This window comes from Erinaceus europaeus, chromosome 21 (genome assembly GCF_950295315.1).
Source record: "Erinaceus europaeus chromosome 21, mEriEur2.1, whole genome shotgun sequence".
Taxonomy (NCBI): domain Eukaryota; kingdom Metazoa; phylum Chordata; class Mammalia; order Eulipotyphla; family Erinaceidae; genus Erinaceus; species Erinaceus europaeus.
Genome location: NC_080182.1, coordinates 12035150 through 12052176, shown reverse-complemented (window position 1 = coordinate 12052176; position 17027 = coordinate 12035150). Strand labels below are relative to the sequence as shown.

At 45.9% G+C, this 17027-nt stretch overlaps 1 protein-coding gene across 2 annotated transcripts in view; it reads right to left on the bottom strand.

The window, feature by feature from the left end:
• The window catches only part of SCN10A (sodium voltage-gated channel alpha subunit 10), a 111443-nt gene that overhangs the window by 67914 nt on the left and 26502 nt on the right, over positions 1 to 17027 (bottom strand). The window contains exons 8-12 of one of the 2 annotated variants that reach the window (XM_007517675.2): positions 16397 to 16538; positions 16049 to 16246; positions 14182 to 14352; positions 9943 to 10218; positions 8808 to 8916 (exon numbers count right to left, since the gene is read on the bottom strand). In XM_007517675.2, the coding sequence (XP_007517737.1) occupies positions 8808 to 8916; positions 9943 to 10218; positions 14182 to 14352; positions 16049 to 16246; positions 16397 to 16538 (896 nt within the window). The remainder of the gene's footprint in view (positions 1 to 8807; positions 8917 to 9942; positions 10219 to 14181; positions 14353 to 16048; positions 16247 to 16396; positions 16539 to 17027) is intronic. The other variant, XM_060180420.1, reaches the window with a different exon arrangement.

Sequence of the window (17027 nt, the reverse complement as noted above, 5' to 3'; positions counted from 1 at the left end):
AAAGTACTATTATGCATTTATTTTATTTGAGAGAGAGAGAGGGAAAGAGAGAGGTGAGACCAGAGCACTGTTCAGCTCTGCCTTGTGGTGATCTTGGGGATTGAGCCTGGGACCTCGGAGCCTCAGGCATGAAATTCTTTTGCAGAACCATTGTACTGTCTCCCCAGCCTGAAGAACTCTTAAAAAAAAAAAAAAGACAGAGAGACAGAGATAGTGACAGAAAGTGAAAGTGGTCATAGCACCAGAGCTTCCTCCAGGATGGTGGGGGATGAGCTTAAACCTGGGTCATGTGCATGGCCAAACAGTGTACTACTCAAGTCAAACAGTGTACTACTCAAGTCAAACAGTGTACTACTCAAGTCAAACAGTGTACTACCCAAGTCAAACAGTGTACTACCCAAGTCAGTGTACTGCCCAAGTCAAACAGTGCACTACTCAAGTCAAACAGTGCACTACTCAAGTCTAACAGTGTACTACTCAAGTCAAACAGTGTACTACTCAAGTCAGACAGTGTACTACCCAAGTCAAACAGTGCACTACTCAAGTCAAACAGTGTACTACTCAAGTCAAACAGTGTACTACTCAAGCCAAACAGAATACTACCCAAGTCAAATAGCGTACTACCCAAGTCAGTGTACTACCCAAGTCAAACAGTGTACTACTCAAGTCAAACAGTGTACTACCCAAGTCAGACAGTGCACTACCCAAGTCAAACAGTGCACTACCCAAGTCAAACAGTGTACTACCCAAGTCAAACAGTGTACTACTCAAGTCAAACAGTGTGTACTACCCAAGTCAAACAGTGTACTACTCAAGTCAGTGTACTACTCAAGTCAAACAGTGTACTACCCAAGTCAAACAGTGTACTACCCAAGTGAGTTTTTTGCTGGCCCCATAGGCTACCATTTGTACAGAAGGCAAAAAGAATTCTATATGTTGCTTCTGAGCACATATATAGAATGTTTCTGGAATACACAAAGTGGTTTGCTGTCATGTCTGAGAAAAGGGACTGGGAGGTTAGAGATATACTTTCCCTTTTTTCATGAACCCTTTTGTGCTTTAAATTCTTAGTTTTTTAAAAGGTTTTATTTATTTATGAGAAAGATAGGAGGAGAGATAAAGAACCAGACATCACTCTGGCACATGTGCTGCTGGGGATCGAACTTGGGACCGCATGCCTGAGAGTCCAAAGTTTTATCACTGTACCACCTCCCGGACCACTGTGCTTTAAATTCTGCATAACATCCTGTCTTCAAACAAAACTCTTCCCCATAAAACTTTGGTGAAGAGGTTGAGATTGTTGGGGGGGGGGTGGTTTAGATAGTGATGTAGTAGCTTACTGGCCTTGCATGTGAGTGGTCACAGGTTTGATCCTCAACACTACCAATAGCCAGACTTTTCTGGTCAAGAAAATATCAACAAAGAGAGTGGAGTAAAAAAGCATGATGCCCTTCTACTTCCAGAAACTCCTCAAGGCATGGAGGAGGCTGAGCAATATAGAGCAGACTGAGACACAGCAATGCGGACTATTTCTGACCACACCAGGAGACACACATCAACTGGAATCCCAAGTCAGCTGCCACGGCTGCCATTTCCTTCGTGTTCACTCTCTTCCATCCTCTCAGATTCTCCCACTCACAGTGAAATTATGTGAAACAGAAACCACACAAGAAAACAAAACAAAGAAAACATTCCTTCAACTCTGTGTGGAAATGTGCTACCTTCCCCTCCCACCGTTCTTGAAAAAGCGCCTCCATTTATCTCCTCGCCTCTCACTCCTTCCTCAACACCCTCCAGTGTACGACCCCGGCTTGCTCTGCCCTCCACTAGTCCTCTGTTGCTAAGATCACCTGAGACTCACATGTGACTAAAACCCAGGACTCGTCAAGCTTCACTTTTCCTGCCCTTTTGATAGCATTGCTTATATTAACCTTCTGTTATTCCCGAAGGAATTTTGACCCTTCCAAGCTCTGTGTTGTCTTCTTCAGGAACTTCTCTCATTTCTTGGTATTCTTTCACTGATCACTCCATGTATTCTTTTTTGTTTTTAATATTTATTTATTTATTTATTCCCTTTTGTTGCCCTTGTTGTTGTTATTATTGATGTCACTGTTGTTGGATAGGACAGAGAAATAGAGAGAGGAGGGGAAGACAGAGGGGGAGAGAAAGATAGACACCTGCTGACCTGCTTCACCACCCGTGAGGTGACTCCCCTGCAGGTGGGGAGCCGGGGTTCAAACCTGGATCCTTCTGCCAGTCCTTGCACTTCACACCACATGCGCTTAACCCGCTGCACTATTGCCCGACTCCCAACACTCCATGTATTCTGCTTAGCCATTATATTTTATTCCTCTCTCTCTTTCTTCATTTCTCTTTCTTTTCTTTACTTTCTTTCTTTCTTCCTTCCTTTTTTTTTTTTTTTTTTGCCTCTAGGGTTATCTCTGGGGGTTGGTGCCAGCACTATGAATTCACTGCTCCTGTGGCCATTTTTTTTTTTATTTTATTGTATGGGACAGAGAGAGAGAAATTGAGGGGGGAGGAGAAGATAGAGAGGGTGAGTAAGATACTTGCAGACCTGCTTCACCAATTGTGAAGTGACCTCCCTACAGGTGGGGAGCTGGGGGCTCGAACCAGGATCCTTGCGCTGGGAAACTGCGCTCGGTGCTATGCGGCTTTAGCTGGTGCGCCACCTCTAAGCCTTTCTTCTTTCTTTTTTTCACTGCCACCAGGGTCATCATTGGAATTCAGTGTCAGCACTACAAATTCACTGCTTCCAATGGCCTTTCCCCCCCTATTTGTTTTATTACATAGGACAGACAGAAATTGAGAAAGAAGGGGGAGATGGAGAGAGGGAGAGGAAGACAGACACCTGCAGACCTTCACGTGTCATGAAGTGGACCCCTATAGGTGGGGAGCCTGGGCTTGAACCTGGTTTCTTACACTTGGTAATATGTGTGCTTAGTCAGGTGCACCACTGCCCCTGCCCCCCTGCCCCATTACATTTTCTTAGAACTATACTATGCCTTCTCTCTTTTCTTTTCTTTTTTCTTCTTTTCTTTTATTTCCTTTATTTATTCCCTTTTGCTGCCCTTGTTTTATTGTTGTGGTTATTATTATTGTTGTTGATTTTGTCGTTGTTGGATAAGACAGAAAGAAATGGAGAGAGGAGGGGAAGACAGAGGGGGAGAGAAAGACAGACACCTGCAGACCTGCTTCACTGCCTGTGAAACGACTCCCCTGCAGGTGGGTAGCCGGGGGCTGGAACCAGGATCCTTACGCTGGTCCTTGCGCTTTGTGCCACGTGCGCTTAATCCGCTGCGCTACCACCTGACTCCCTATGCCTTCTCTTCTAATCTGATCCTACTTTGTTATCTTAACCACCAACAGGATTTCAAAATTACTACTGGGAGAGTATTAGATAAGTCTCAGATATGTATCTCTAGAACACCACCATCTTCTGAGTTGTAAATCCATTTGCTACAAAGAGAACTTCCTACTGAACATCCCTACCCGGGTGCTCTAAGGGTGCCTGAGACCCATTATGCCCCACATGCCACTCACGGCCTTTCTTTCTCATTTTCCGCTTGTAAACCTGTCTGCTCTGCACAGTGCTCCCTTTATGAGTCACTGTGCCAACATGGCTGCAGCTGCGAATCTCACAATCACGTAACCCACCAAGCACTGAGTCTATGTCCCTCAGAAAGCGCTAGAATCCCCCCCCCACACACACTGGCCCTACCCAGAGTTCACAGACTGCTATTTCTCACCTGGCTTTTCCTAACTGGTTTCCTCACCAGCATTTGTCCCCTCTTAGTTCCATTCTCTGTGAGTCTTCAGAGCAACCTTAATCGAGTGTGGCTGTAGTTCCCCTGCTTCCGGTCCTTTAATAGCACCTCAGTGCTCTCAGGGCAGAGTTCCAAATCCCTAACATGACCAAGGGAGTCCTGTGGGTCTGGCGATACCCATCTCTCTAGCTTTAGTCTAAGCCCCTCTCCTTCTTGCTCTATGTGATTCCATTAATCAGTTTTGTTTTGTATAATATTTAAATGTGGTGTTCTCTTCTGCACCGAGGATTTTGCTGTCCTTTCTTTCTGGCATATTTCTCTAAACCTTTGCTAAACTCATCACCTACCCCATAGCCCCCTGCCTTTCTTCTTCGAGGCACTCACACCCCTCTAATAATTTGTTGCAGTAAGTGGGCAGAGACTGGATTGTGCTCCTGTATCAGTTCTGGTTTTGACAACTGTCAAGACAGCTTAGATACGTAGAGCATAGATGATTCACAATGGCCTGATCTCAGCAAATTGCCAAGTTCTTAGGCGCTTGGATCAAACTTTCTCAGACACAATCGTTCTCAAAGAGGAAGTCCCCGTCAATTCTATCATGACTCTGACAGCATCACCATCCTTCACATATTCTATGTATGATAAGAGTAAAATGCCCAACCACAGATAATCATAGTTCATGTAACCCTCTGCTCAAAAATCCTTGATGTCTCTTCTTCTTCTAGCGTTGGCCCTTCTTCCGTAGCCAGTCCACAGCGTCAGGTTGAGCCTGATGTCAAGTTTCGAGACCTCCTTTGAATCTGGAGAGGGGGCAGCCGTGGACCATGTGACTTGATGTCTCTGACTTAACCTACCTCCTCTTTCCTTTTTAGTCTACTTTTACCTGTCTTCCAGGATGGGAAATGTGTCCTGTTTCAGGATAGCTGGCCAGTCCTCCTTCATCATGTTATTGTAATTTAGCATCACTCCCAAATACCATCTATCATCGAGTCACCCATCTCTGTTGAGGTGTCTACTATCTGCTATGCACTCACTGCTGTTCTAGGGATTAGTAGTCCAGATGTGAGCAAAAGAGGTGTGTCTGACTGGATTTACATCCTAGTAAGTTGCCAAGGATTTGCTAGGTACCAGTCATGTTTCTGAGCACTTTGATTACTCTAGCCCCCTGAATCCCCATACAATTCTGCTTGACAAGTGCATTTTTGCTATTTGACAGGTGAGAAAAACTCAGGTTCATAGCCATGTGTGTAGACCAATGGCTAAAACCAGGACAATGGGCTCCAGGGCCTGCGTTTTCCTTCTTTCTTTCCCTCCTCCCACCCCAAGGCTTATAACTGGAGCTTGGTGCCTGCACTATGAATCCACTGTTCTTGGAGGCCATTTTTTCCATTTTGTTGCCATTGTTGTTGTTACTGTTATTATTGCTTTTGTTGAATAAGACAGAGAGAAATCAAGAGAGGAGGGGAAAACAGAGAGGGGTAGACAAAGATAGACCTCTGCAGACCTGCTTCACAGCTTGTGAAATGACCCCTGCAGGTGGGGAGCTGGGGGATAGAATCCTTATGCCCGTCCTTGCTCTTCACGCCATATGCGCTTAACCCACGGTGCTACAGAGCCGGCCCTGGGCCCATGTTTTTAATTAGAACCCTCCATTGCTTCTGAGATCTCCCTTACTCTGACTTAGAATGGCATGTGCTTGAGACAAGCCTTTACTTCACTCCTATTCCATTTCTGCTCAGTGGCTTGCATCCACCTGGAGCCCCTCTCTGAGCCTCACAAGGCCAGTGCCCTTACTGGATTCACACTGCTGCTGCTCACAATGAGAGAGGATTCCCACAACTCCCCACCACCTGGAAGTCTGCTTGTGCTCATTATCTGCGCACCCAGGTGTCCCACGATTCTAGCGCTCAGACTTCTGTTCCCCACTGGGTCCTCAGCACCCACAGCAACACTAGACATACAACAGGTGCTCAATAATGTTTGTTGGCTGTGGATAAACAAAAACAGAGGGAGTGAGGGAACTCAGAAATTCTGGGGAATAAATATTTTTAAAAAGCCACCTGTATTATACAGTTGGTGTTTGATACCTAGTAGAAAAATAAACCTGAGCCATACACTCAGCCAACAGGCAGGTCATGAATGTGATGAAATCCATTGCGGTCATAAAAATAATAGGTGTAAATGGAATACTACTCAGCTATAAAAAATGGTGGCTTTACCGTTTTCAGCTGATCTTAGATGGATCTTGAAAAATTCATGTTAAATGAAATAAGTCAGAAACAGAAGGATGAATATGGGATGATCTCACTCTCTGGCAGAAGTTGAAAAACAAGATCAGAAGAGAAAACACAAGTAGAACCTGAACTGGAATTGGCTTATTGCACCAAAGTAAAAGACTCTGATGTGGGTGGGTAGGTGGGGGAGAATACAGGTCCAAGAAGGATGACAGAGGACCTAGTCGGGGTTGTATTGTTATATGAAAAACTGGGCAATGTTATGCATGTACAAACTATTGTATTTACTGTTGAATGAAAAATATTAATGCCCTAATAAAGAAATTTAAGAAAAAAATAGATAGCATAGTGGTTATGCAAAGAGACTCACATGCCTGAGGCTCTAAAGTCCCAGGTTCAAGCCCCCGCACCACCATAAGCCAGAGCTGAGCAGTGCTGTGGTGAAAAAAAAGAAAAAAATATTAGGTGTAGATAACCCTGGAAGCAAAAAACATAAAATAAACCCCCTCTCTGCCTGACACCGAACCTAAAATAGGCCTGACTCTGGATTCTTATTATTGAATAAACCCTTTCCTTAAAAAAAAAGTTAGGTGTATAGACAATAATCCTATGACAAGTGATTATTCAGTAATTATCAAAGATGAAAAATAGGGGGCCTGGCAGTGGTGCATGGGCTCAAGGATCTGGGTTCGAGCCCTCAGCTCCCCACCTACAGGGTGGTTACTTCACAAGTGGCGAAGCAGGTCTGCAGGCGTCTATCTTTCTCTGTCCCTCTCTGTTTTTCCCTCCTCTCTCCATTTCTCTCTGTCCTATCCAATAAAGAAATGGCCTCCAGAAGCAGCAGATTTGCAGTGCAGGCACCGTGCCCTACAATAACCCTGGAAGCAAAAAAAAAAAAAAAGAAAAGAAAAAAATAATGAGACTTTGTACACCCTGTTGTTGCTGAAGGTATATACATTTCTCAAAATAAAAACACAGGTAACTAAGAAATGTAAGTTAAACCACCCTGCCCAGCACAGTGAGTGAACTTAGTTTATACTTTTAAGTTCCTGACCTAGGAGATCTGTTCTGGTATATTTGGTGTCTTCCACTTCATTGTGTTTTAATTTTAATTAGTGATTGATAATGGTTGACAAGATTATAAGATTACAGGGTATCTTTCTATGCTTCCTGCTATGTTATTATCTGAGTTTGGTCTAAGCTCTGAGGGTCTTGAAGTTGGCAGAAGGCTGAATAAGTCCTTAGTCACTGCCAAGTGTATTCCACTAGAGTCCCCAGAAAGAGTCTGTAGAGATGATTATCCTCCCTTTTTCCTTGGCAGGTGCCCCTATTGGCTCTCTCACATCTCCTTTCAGTCTACCCAAGAGGGCAGGGCCCACCCGTAGTGCCAGTCCCACAAGGTATGCACTGAGGCTGCCTCTGGCCTTTTCTGTCCAGGCACATCACTACCCTATGACTTCTGAGTCAAGGTGGGTGTGTGGGCCTCTCTTGAAGGCTTGCCGGCTCTGGCTTCATGAGTTCGTTCACCTAGCAACATGTTGAATGAGATAAGCCAGAAAGAGAAGGACAAATACTGGATGGTCTCATTAATAGGTGGCACTTCAGAAGCAAGGATGACAAGGGGGAATGTAAGATGAAACTTGGACTGGGTGTGGTGTAATGCTCCAAAGCAAAGGACTCTGGGAAAGAAGGGAAAAGGATGGGATGGAGGGGCTCTGGTGTCCTGGTGCGTGATGGGGGAAAGGGACCTAGGGTGGGGGAGGGAAGGTCCTATAGAAACCTGTCATGGGGAGGTGAGAGACTGTATCTAGGTGTCAGCAACTGAAAACCTTCACCTCTCCATATATATATATATGAATATTGGTCACAGACTAGTTCTGTTTTCAAAGTGCTCAAATAGCTTTGCTTAGTTCTTTCTCCCTTTCAGTTAGGGCTTCATACCAGGGCCAACAGGAGAGGATATGGGACCTTATTTTCAATGGCACAAAACCACCCAGGCCTCTATGCTCCTCATTCCGTACAGGACACTTTAAATTTGAGAAAGAAAGAGAAATAAATGGGGAAGATGTAGGTGATTATTTCCCAGGCACAAAGGCAAAATACAGGGGGACTAAGAAAACAGGTCTTCTGGTCAGGGTGAGGACAATGCAGCTATGCACTTTGGGAATTGGAGTGTCAGGTGGGCCATGACTTCTTCCTCCACCCCCCACCCTGGTGCAAGCAGCTACAACTTAGACATATCCCTGGAGAGACTGTATGCATTCCCACCAGATTGACAGACCCTGGATTAAGAAAGATTCAGTTAGACTGACAGGTTAATTTACTAAAGTTGTCTCCTAGCACTCAGCAAGATGGGGACTCAAGACAGAAATGAACTTACAACAGTAAAATGTTGCCGTCCTGAGAAATGGCAGGATAATTTTGCCATGTTGGAAAATTAAAGACGGTTAAATTTCTTGGTAGCTTGAAACAGCCTGGTGCCTGCCAGAAACCCTTCTTAAAATCTAGTCTTGGGTAGCAGCAGCAAATGCTGGAGAGGTTGTGGGGACAAAGGAACCCTCCTGCACTGCTGGTGGGAATGTAAATGGGTCCAACCCCTGTGGAGAGCAGTCTGGAGAACTCTCAGAAGGCTAGAAATGGACCCAAAGGGCTAAAAAGTTCAGAGCATGAGAAGGAGGTGCATAGACAATCCCAGGACAGAGACGGTGCCCTTGGACATCCCAGCCTGGGGTGTCCTGTATGCTCACCACCCAGCACAGTGGAGCATGTTCTGACAGGTAGTACTTACCCTCCAGGACTGAGGTCATGATGCTGACCACACTCAATGCTCTCTTGACTCGGAAAGGCTCGTTCAAGTACTCTGCTGATAAGAAAGTCTTCTGTCCCGGGTCACTTGCCTGCTGGAACAAAGACTGAATTAGAACACAAAGCAGAACACTCCAAGTGAGCTATGTTGCCATCCCAGAGTGAGGCATGTAGAGAGGACCCTGCAGGGCTGTGTTGACTGTGAAGTTATCTGTGGGCTCCCGGACACCTCCTGTCCCCTTTCTCCCCTTTCTCTTGTCTGCTCTGTGCCATGGGGGGGGGAGGGAGTGGATTTGTATTATTTCACCCTCTGTTCTGACCAGGTTTGGCCAGTGAGAAGTGCAGAAAGGGGTCGGGGACTGGAAGGAGAGAGGTGAGTATCTACAGTTTGGCTTCTTCCCTTCTGGGCTGTGCTAGCCTCTTGCACCTGAGATCACAAGTTGTGTCAAGTCAGCTCTCACACACAGTGGCCCTCCTGGCATCTTCTTCTGGTCCTTCTCTTCACCTCTTTAGCCCCTCCCCTCACCACTCCCCCATTTTGGAAAGCTCTAGATGAGACTTTGTCTTTTTTTCACCTGTGACTATTACACAAGACCCTATTTGGCCCACTGGAATGGTTTGTCTGTTTCTTACTGGAAACACATGGCATCCAAACAGAGCCCAGCTAGGGTGACTTTTCAAGACTAACCCCACTAGGCAGGATGGTACAATGGTTTCATCATGAATCTGTCTGCAAAGCACTCTGTCTCTGGCAAGCCAAAGAAGAACATGAGAAACACTAGCGGCCTCATTACTGAAACGGGAAGGAAGCACTCAAATCAAATCACAGCTCCCGGTCTGCTGGGGAGCTCCTGGTTTGCCATTTAGACGCGGCGATTATTCTATTAAGGGTCCTGGCCAGTTAGTCATTGTTGCCCAATTTGTGCAGTTTGGAAACCAATGTCTTCTCTGAGTAAATCAAGGGACAATAAGTTTCTGCTAAGACCTGTCCAGGGCACCACACAAGGTTCTTTTGGGTCCCCTTTGCCAAGCCTATGGCAGTCTATGGCATGGGTGACACTCAGGATTCTTAGCCCAATGTGTCCAACTGGAGGTCGGCCTCACATTCACCAACTCACCGAGATTTCAAGGGCTCCAGGAGTGAGCTCACTAGTCAGCAACGCAGGCTGCCCATCTTCCCCCTGTCCTGAGCCAGGGGTGGGGTGCTGAAGCCGAGGGCTCCCAGGGAGGGGCCCTTGTTGGCCTGCAACTCCACCCAGCAGCACAGAGTTCCGATGGCTTTCTCGGTCTCCATCATCCGCAGCCCCATCAGGGAAAGAGAGATCTCGGCTGGGCATCCGGAACACACTTCCATGGCTAGTTCGGCGTTTCCCAGAGGTGAGGCCTAGGAATGACTGGACATTGCCCAGAGGAGCAGGAAGGGAGGCTGGGAAATTGTCCTGACGGTGGGCAGATCTCGAGCTCAGGAACTCCTGCCTCTCCCCACGCCAACCCCCCACCATTTCCGACTCTTCATTCTCGTGATCTGCCAAGAGCCAATGCTAAACACAGATCTGAGCCAGGGGTAGTCTAGGAAACATGGAGAGAGAGCAGGAAAACAATATTTATAGATCATTATTGATGGAGTCACGAGAAGTCCAGGAAAAGGGCCGGGTGGTGGAGCACTTGCTTCAGTGCACATGTTACAATGTAGAAGGACCCAGGCTTGAGCCCCCAGTCCCCACCTACAGGGGAAAAGCTTTGCTAGTAGTGAATCAGTACTGCAGGGGTCTCTCTGTCTCACTTTCTCTGTATCTCCCCGTTCCTTCTCGATTTCTAGCTGTCTCTATCCAGTGAATAAATAAAGATAATAAAATTTTTTTTAAGTCCTGGACAGATAAGAAAGTAAAGGGACTGGAAAGATATTTGTTGGGTAGGGTGTTTGCCTTGAGAGCCTGTGGAAGAAGATAAAAAAAAAATGGATGAAGTTAGAGTGTTGTGGTTTCTCTCTATCTGAATGAAAAAGAGCCTGGAGTGATGAAACCAAGGTCTTAGCTCTAAACAACAACAACAACCAAACAAACCAATTGAAAACTGCAGGTAGATCAGCATGACCAAGGCCATGTCCAAAGACAGTTTTATGACCCAGTGGCTTATGATCAGTGGGTTCCCAGTCTCTGGCAACAGGACTGGACAGAACTGTCTTAGGGTTTCTTTTCCACATGCAAAGAAATGGCCCAAGGCAGTTCTTATGCATGCCAGCACCAGAACAGGACGCACAGGTGGCTACTACATGGACACGTGTGCTTTATTGTCTGAAAATGAGGTCCTCCAATTCATTAGGCCCAGTCGATATGGGCATGAGGACTTGTGCTGCTAAGGCAGAGACAGAAGCTTTATAATGTAATGAGTTTCCAGGCTCCCTTGAGGGAAATTCTGAACACTCAACAGTGGGGAGGTTGAAGGGAGAGTTGCTGCCTCATTTCCTGGAAGAACGATGCTATTTGTCCAGATCGATAAATGGTTCTCATCAACATCTTCCTCTGAGGAACATGTGACATAGAGTTGCCAGAGGCAAGGTGCTAATCCCCAAGTCCACGGTCTCTTGGGAATACTACGTAGACCTGCCAGCTCCATGGCCACCCTGGGGACCTGATCATGACAAGTTCTCACTTCTATCCTCCTTTCAAAAATCTGAATGTTGGCATCCTACCAAACTCCACTGTGTTTATGAAAAGCTTCCTCTTCCTTGACTACCTTTTGCCATCTTGTCAGTTGGAGTCCCCCTTCCCTATATCCCATCTTATAGAACTAAAAATTCCTTTCTTGATAATTTGGAGTCCAAATCCATTCAGCAATCATCATTTTAATTGAGATATTAAAGAAGCACTCTTTGCCTGAACAGAGACCTCGGGGCTGTGGAAATTATCAAACCTCACAAATCTTTACCAGTTTTGAGCTGAAAGAAAGGAATGGGTAAATCCTTTTAAAAGAAGAGATGGCTGCTGAGTCATTTGCACTTAGGCAATGAGAAAATCGATGAAAAAACTAAGCTGACAACTTGGGCCCTATGTTTGACAGGCAGTGTGCCTTTGGCCCTCAGTTATAGCCTCAGAATTAACCCAGGTGGTGAGTGGTGGGTCCAAGGACTCTATATCCAAGTATTAGACTTGCCTTAGAACACGTCATGCAAGTAGGTCACTTGTCTCCCGTGGGTTCCCTGTAGACCCTGCTGTCTTGGTTCTTCTATATGCTACCTACCACTGTTGTCTCATTGCTGTTGGCCTGGAAGTGACTCTACATACACACTGTCTGGGGCCTCTTGACCACATGAACACAGCTGGCTAAAGAGGCAGAAGGTGCCTTCTTGAGTGGACTTCAGCCCAACTAGTTAACATAAAGAACTACCATGATGTCTTCTTATGTTTACTCATCCATTATGCTCTCTTCCTTTTATTTTATTTTCTCTTTTCTTTTCTCTTTCTTTCTTTCTTTCCTGCCCCAAATACTCCTCCTTAAGCACTCTAAGCCCTTGACTAGTAAGGGAACACCAATGAACTATTTTTATGTACCTCCATTCTCCTTTCCTTCATTAAGTCTTCTCTATCCACCCAAACTCGGTTGGAGTGGACGTTCCTTCTTCTCTGAGCCCCCAAACACCATGCACATGTCCCTAATGTGATATGTATATTATAGCATTTTCATATATATGTTTACCTCCAGGGTTATCGTGAGGGCTTGGTGCTGGCACTAAGAATCCACAGCTCCTAGCAAACATTTTTTTTTCCTTTTTATTGGATAAGACAAAGAGAAACTGAGAGAGGAAGGGGAGATAGAGAGGGAGAGAAAGACAGACACTTGCAGACCTGTTTCACTGCTTGTGAAAGCAGGTGGGGAGCAGGGGCTCTAATCAGATACCTGTGCAGGTCCTTGTGCTCCGTACTATGTGTGCTTAACCAGTGTTCTACCATCTATCCCCTCATATCTTTTTTCTTTGTCCAAATGGAAGCCCTTGGGAAAGGGACCATGTTTGAGTCATCTCTTTTTATTTAGCACTTAGTATTATTGAATCAATAAGACAAAGCTTTTCTTTATCTTTCTGTGAGACAAGAACACCCATACCAATTTTTTGGACATACATAGACTGTGTGGGGCTGACTAAATGAGGAGAGACTAAAACCCAATTCAGAGTGTCACTGGCATTTACAAAGGAAATTCCTGGTCAGTCCCCTTTGGGACATCATCTGAACCCTGCCCCATGCAAGGCAGGTGGTGCCTAAGGGAAGCAGAGCCAGGAAGTGAAGGTCAGAGATGCTGAATGGTGACATGTGGGAGTCACTGGGCTCAATGCACATGTAGACATGCCTCTATGGATGTAGACACAGCTACTCTTGGGGCTGTAGAAATGGTATCCCAAAAAGTAGGGCACCCTTCAGATGAACACAGGAAAAGAAACTAAGGGGTGTGAGGGACGGGGACTTAAAAGACATCCCCACAGAGATACCATCTTCTGTGTCAACAACAGAGTCTGAGGCATGAAGTCAGGAGGCTGGAGGCGGGGGGGCAGTGGCAGAGGGGGGCGAGAAGCTTGGAAATGATTTCAGTACTATGGACAGTTCTAGAATTGCAGATCAGCAAGACAGAGAATGCTGTGCAGACACCTGTCATGAGGCGATAAGAAACTACTCATGTGACAGCTACCTTGTAAATACTTATTCCCATCCAGTAAAGTGATCTAGAAAGAGAAGAAGAAAGAAAGAAGGAAAGAAAAGAAACAAAGGAGGGAGGTAGGGAGAGCAGGAGGGAAGGAGAGAGAAAGAAAGAGAGGGAGGAAGAGAAGTAGGAAGGGAGGAAGGGAGGAAAGGAAGGAAGGAGGGAAGGAAGGAAGGGGAAGGGAAGGAAGGAAGGGGAAGGGAAGGAAGGAAGGAAGGAAGGAAGGAAGGAAGGAAGGAAGCTGATTGCTGATGTCCATGGATCCCTCCAGGTAGGCATGTCTTCTACTCACTCATCATCTTTCTTAGAAGCCTGGCTTCATCCCCCAGTGTTTCTCTCTCAGCATTGATGCGTCCATCTAACTGCCCATCCCGAGAGCTGGGAGCCATTTTGGACGTCTCTTACTTCTCCTTCCACATTCCAGTCTCAGTCTTGCTGATCTCCCCCATGTCACATAAGAGTCTCCATAACCTGCCCCTTCTTCAGTGCTTCTTTATGAGTTAACCCACCATTGGGGGGGTAGTGTAGACGACTGCAACATTCTAATTCCTGAGGCATACATCCATCTCTGTGTTCAAATCCCTCAGCCTGTTGCTTTAACCTGTCGTTCACGCCAGCCACAGAAGTGGGTAGTCTTTATTAGCACACAAGCCTGAGCCTCTTACCATTCTGCGCTGGTTATAAGACTCAGATTGAGGTGATTTGCTGTCGTCTGTGGAGCCCTCTGACAGCTTTGGCTTCATTCTGTGCTTTCTCTCACTGGCACTTTTAAAGACTGGAGGAGAGCCACTGTGGGAGTGGAGGGAGGCGGTGTCAATCCTGAGGGCTTCCAGCACCTAAAGAAAGAGGACAGCGTCTGCCATTCCCCTCCATGTGGGGAATGCGTCCTCAGAACATGAGTGGTCAGAGAGGACAACACAAGAGGTCAGGATTAGGATCTGGGAGGTGGTGGGACTGAGACACATGGCAGGAAGAGTCACCTCTGGGCCACCTCCCTCCCTCACACCATGTAGTAGACTCTGTGGATGCCCTGTTCAGATTCCCTGTCAGTGCTCTCCAGCTATCAGATTGATAATGGTTCATAACTGCAGCATTCTGCAGAAGTTTTCTTCTAACTGAACATTTGGCTGGGAGATATAAAGGGGTAAAAAAAAAAAAAAAAAAGGCCGTCTGGAGCCAGGAAGTGGCACATCCTGTCGAGTGGTCGAGTGCACATGTTACAGTGGCCAAGGATCCAGGTTCAAGTCCCTGGTCCCCACTTGCAGGAAGGAAGCTTCACTAGTAATGAAGCAGGGCTGCAGGCATATTTTTTCTCTCTCTCTCTCTCTCCTCTATATCCTCCATCCCTCTCAATTTCTCAGTCTCTATTCAATAAATAAAATAAAAATAAATCTTAAAAAACAAAAGGTCCGCAGATGCTACCATGATATGAACCTGACTTTCTTGGGCAGAGGACCTCACCAATGTACCCTGGACTCCCACCTCCCCAGAGCCCTGACCCACTAGGGGAAGACAGAAACAGACTGGGAGTATGGATTGACCTGCCAACACCCTTGTTCAGTGGAGAAGCAATTACAGAAGCCAGACCTCCCACCTTCTGCACCCCATAATGACCCTGGGTCCATATTCCCAGAGGGATAAAGAATAGGAAAACTTTCAAGGGAGGGGATGGGATATGGAACTTTGGTGGTGAAAGTTGTGTAGAATTGTACCCTTCTTATCCTATGGTCTTGTTGCTATTTTTTGTTTTATAAATAAATGATTAAAAAAGTAAAAGAAGCCAAAATAGAAGAAATATAGCCTGAAACAGACATGGTTACTACGTGGCCCCTGCTCTCCACAATAAAGTAACTTGGACAGTTTCATAGAAAAAGAAAAGGCGGGAGTCGGGCGGTAGCGCAGCGGGTTAAGCGCATGTGGTGCAAAGCGCAAGGACCGGCAGAAGGATCCCGGTTCGAGCCCCCGGCTCCCCACCTGCAGGGGAGTCGCTTCACAGGTGGTGAAGCAGGTCTGCAGGTGTCTATCTTTCTCTCCCCTTCTCTGTCTTCCCCTCCTCTCTCCATTTCTCTGTGTCCTATCCAACATCGATGACAACAATAATAACTACAACAATAAAAACCAACAAGGACAACAAAAGGGAATAAATAAATAAAATAAATATTTTAAAAAAAAAGAAAAAGAAAAAGAAAAGGCAAGCGCTCTCGTGTTAAGGAACAACTAATTTTGTGGTGTAAGTCACGTTTCACAGATCCCCATGATGCCAGGATAAAGATCACTATAGTGGCGCCACTTTTTCATTTAATTCAACTTCTGTCATCCCTCTCACTCCACTTCCTTCACTCTCTTTGTCTTGAGAACACCCCTCAGTACAGCACTTGCACAAGATCTTCACTAGTGATCTTCACTTATTTCTGAGCAAACATGATCAAAGATTCCTACGGTTCCCTAGAGTGCCAGGCTCAGTCAAATGGCCGCCCCAGACCTGAGAATCCGACCTGTAGCAATTTCACAGAGTTCCTGCCTCTCACAGACCTCCTGCTCCTTTCGGAGCATCTCAAGGGCCTCCTGGAACTTCTTCTCCTTTGCTTCAATTTCATCGAGGGTCGCCTGGTTCTGTTCCTCGTATGCCATGGTAACCACAGCCAAGATCAGATTGACCAGGTAGAAAGATCCCAGGAAGATGACTAGTACAAAAAAGACCATGTATATTTTCCCAGAAGCCCTCAGGGTCTGCAGATAGGAGAGAAAGAAAAGATATGTATCCAGGGTATATGGGCCCCTGCCGACTGTCAGGAGCCTGGGGGGGGGGGGGATGGGGGATGTAGCCATGCAGTTGACCGAGCAGACTCCAAGCAAGTCTAAATGGGGACATGAAATTACCTGCTGGTAGAGGCGTTCCCAGGAGTCTTGTGTCATGAGGCGAAACAGTGAGAGAAAAGCCCAAGAGAAGGAATCGAAGCTGGTATAGTTATAGTCCGGGTTTTCAAATGTTTTAAGGCAGATGTAACCAGTAGGGCAGTGTCTGCAGCAAGAACACAGAAGATCACCTACTGTGCAGTCAGTCTCCTAAGAAGGAGACTTATTGGGAGGGATGGGCAGCTTAAGGCTATGGGGGAGACCACAAGCTTTGAAGTCAGAGATTGTGTTTTCTGTTATTAACCGAAAGACTTTGAACATTCAATCTCTTTAGATCTCAGTTTCTTTTGACCATAAGATGCCAAAGGGATAAAGAATAGGAAAGCTATCAAGGGATGGGATGGGATGGGACGGGATACGGAAGTCTGGTGGTGGGAATTGTGTGAAATTGTACCCCTCTTATCCTATGGTCTTGTCAATATTTCCATTTTAAAAAAAAATTTTTTTAAATATTTTATTTTATTTATTTATTCCCTTTTGTTGCCCTTGTTGTTTTATTGTTGTAGTTATTATTGTCGTCGTTGTTGGATAGGACAGAGAGAAACGGAGAGAGGAGGGGAAGACGGAGAGGGGGAGAGAAAGATAGACACCTGCA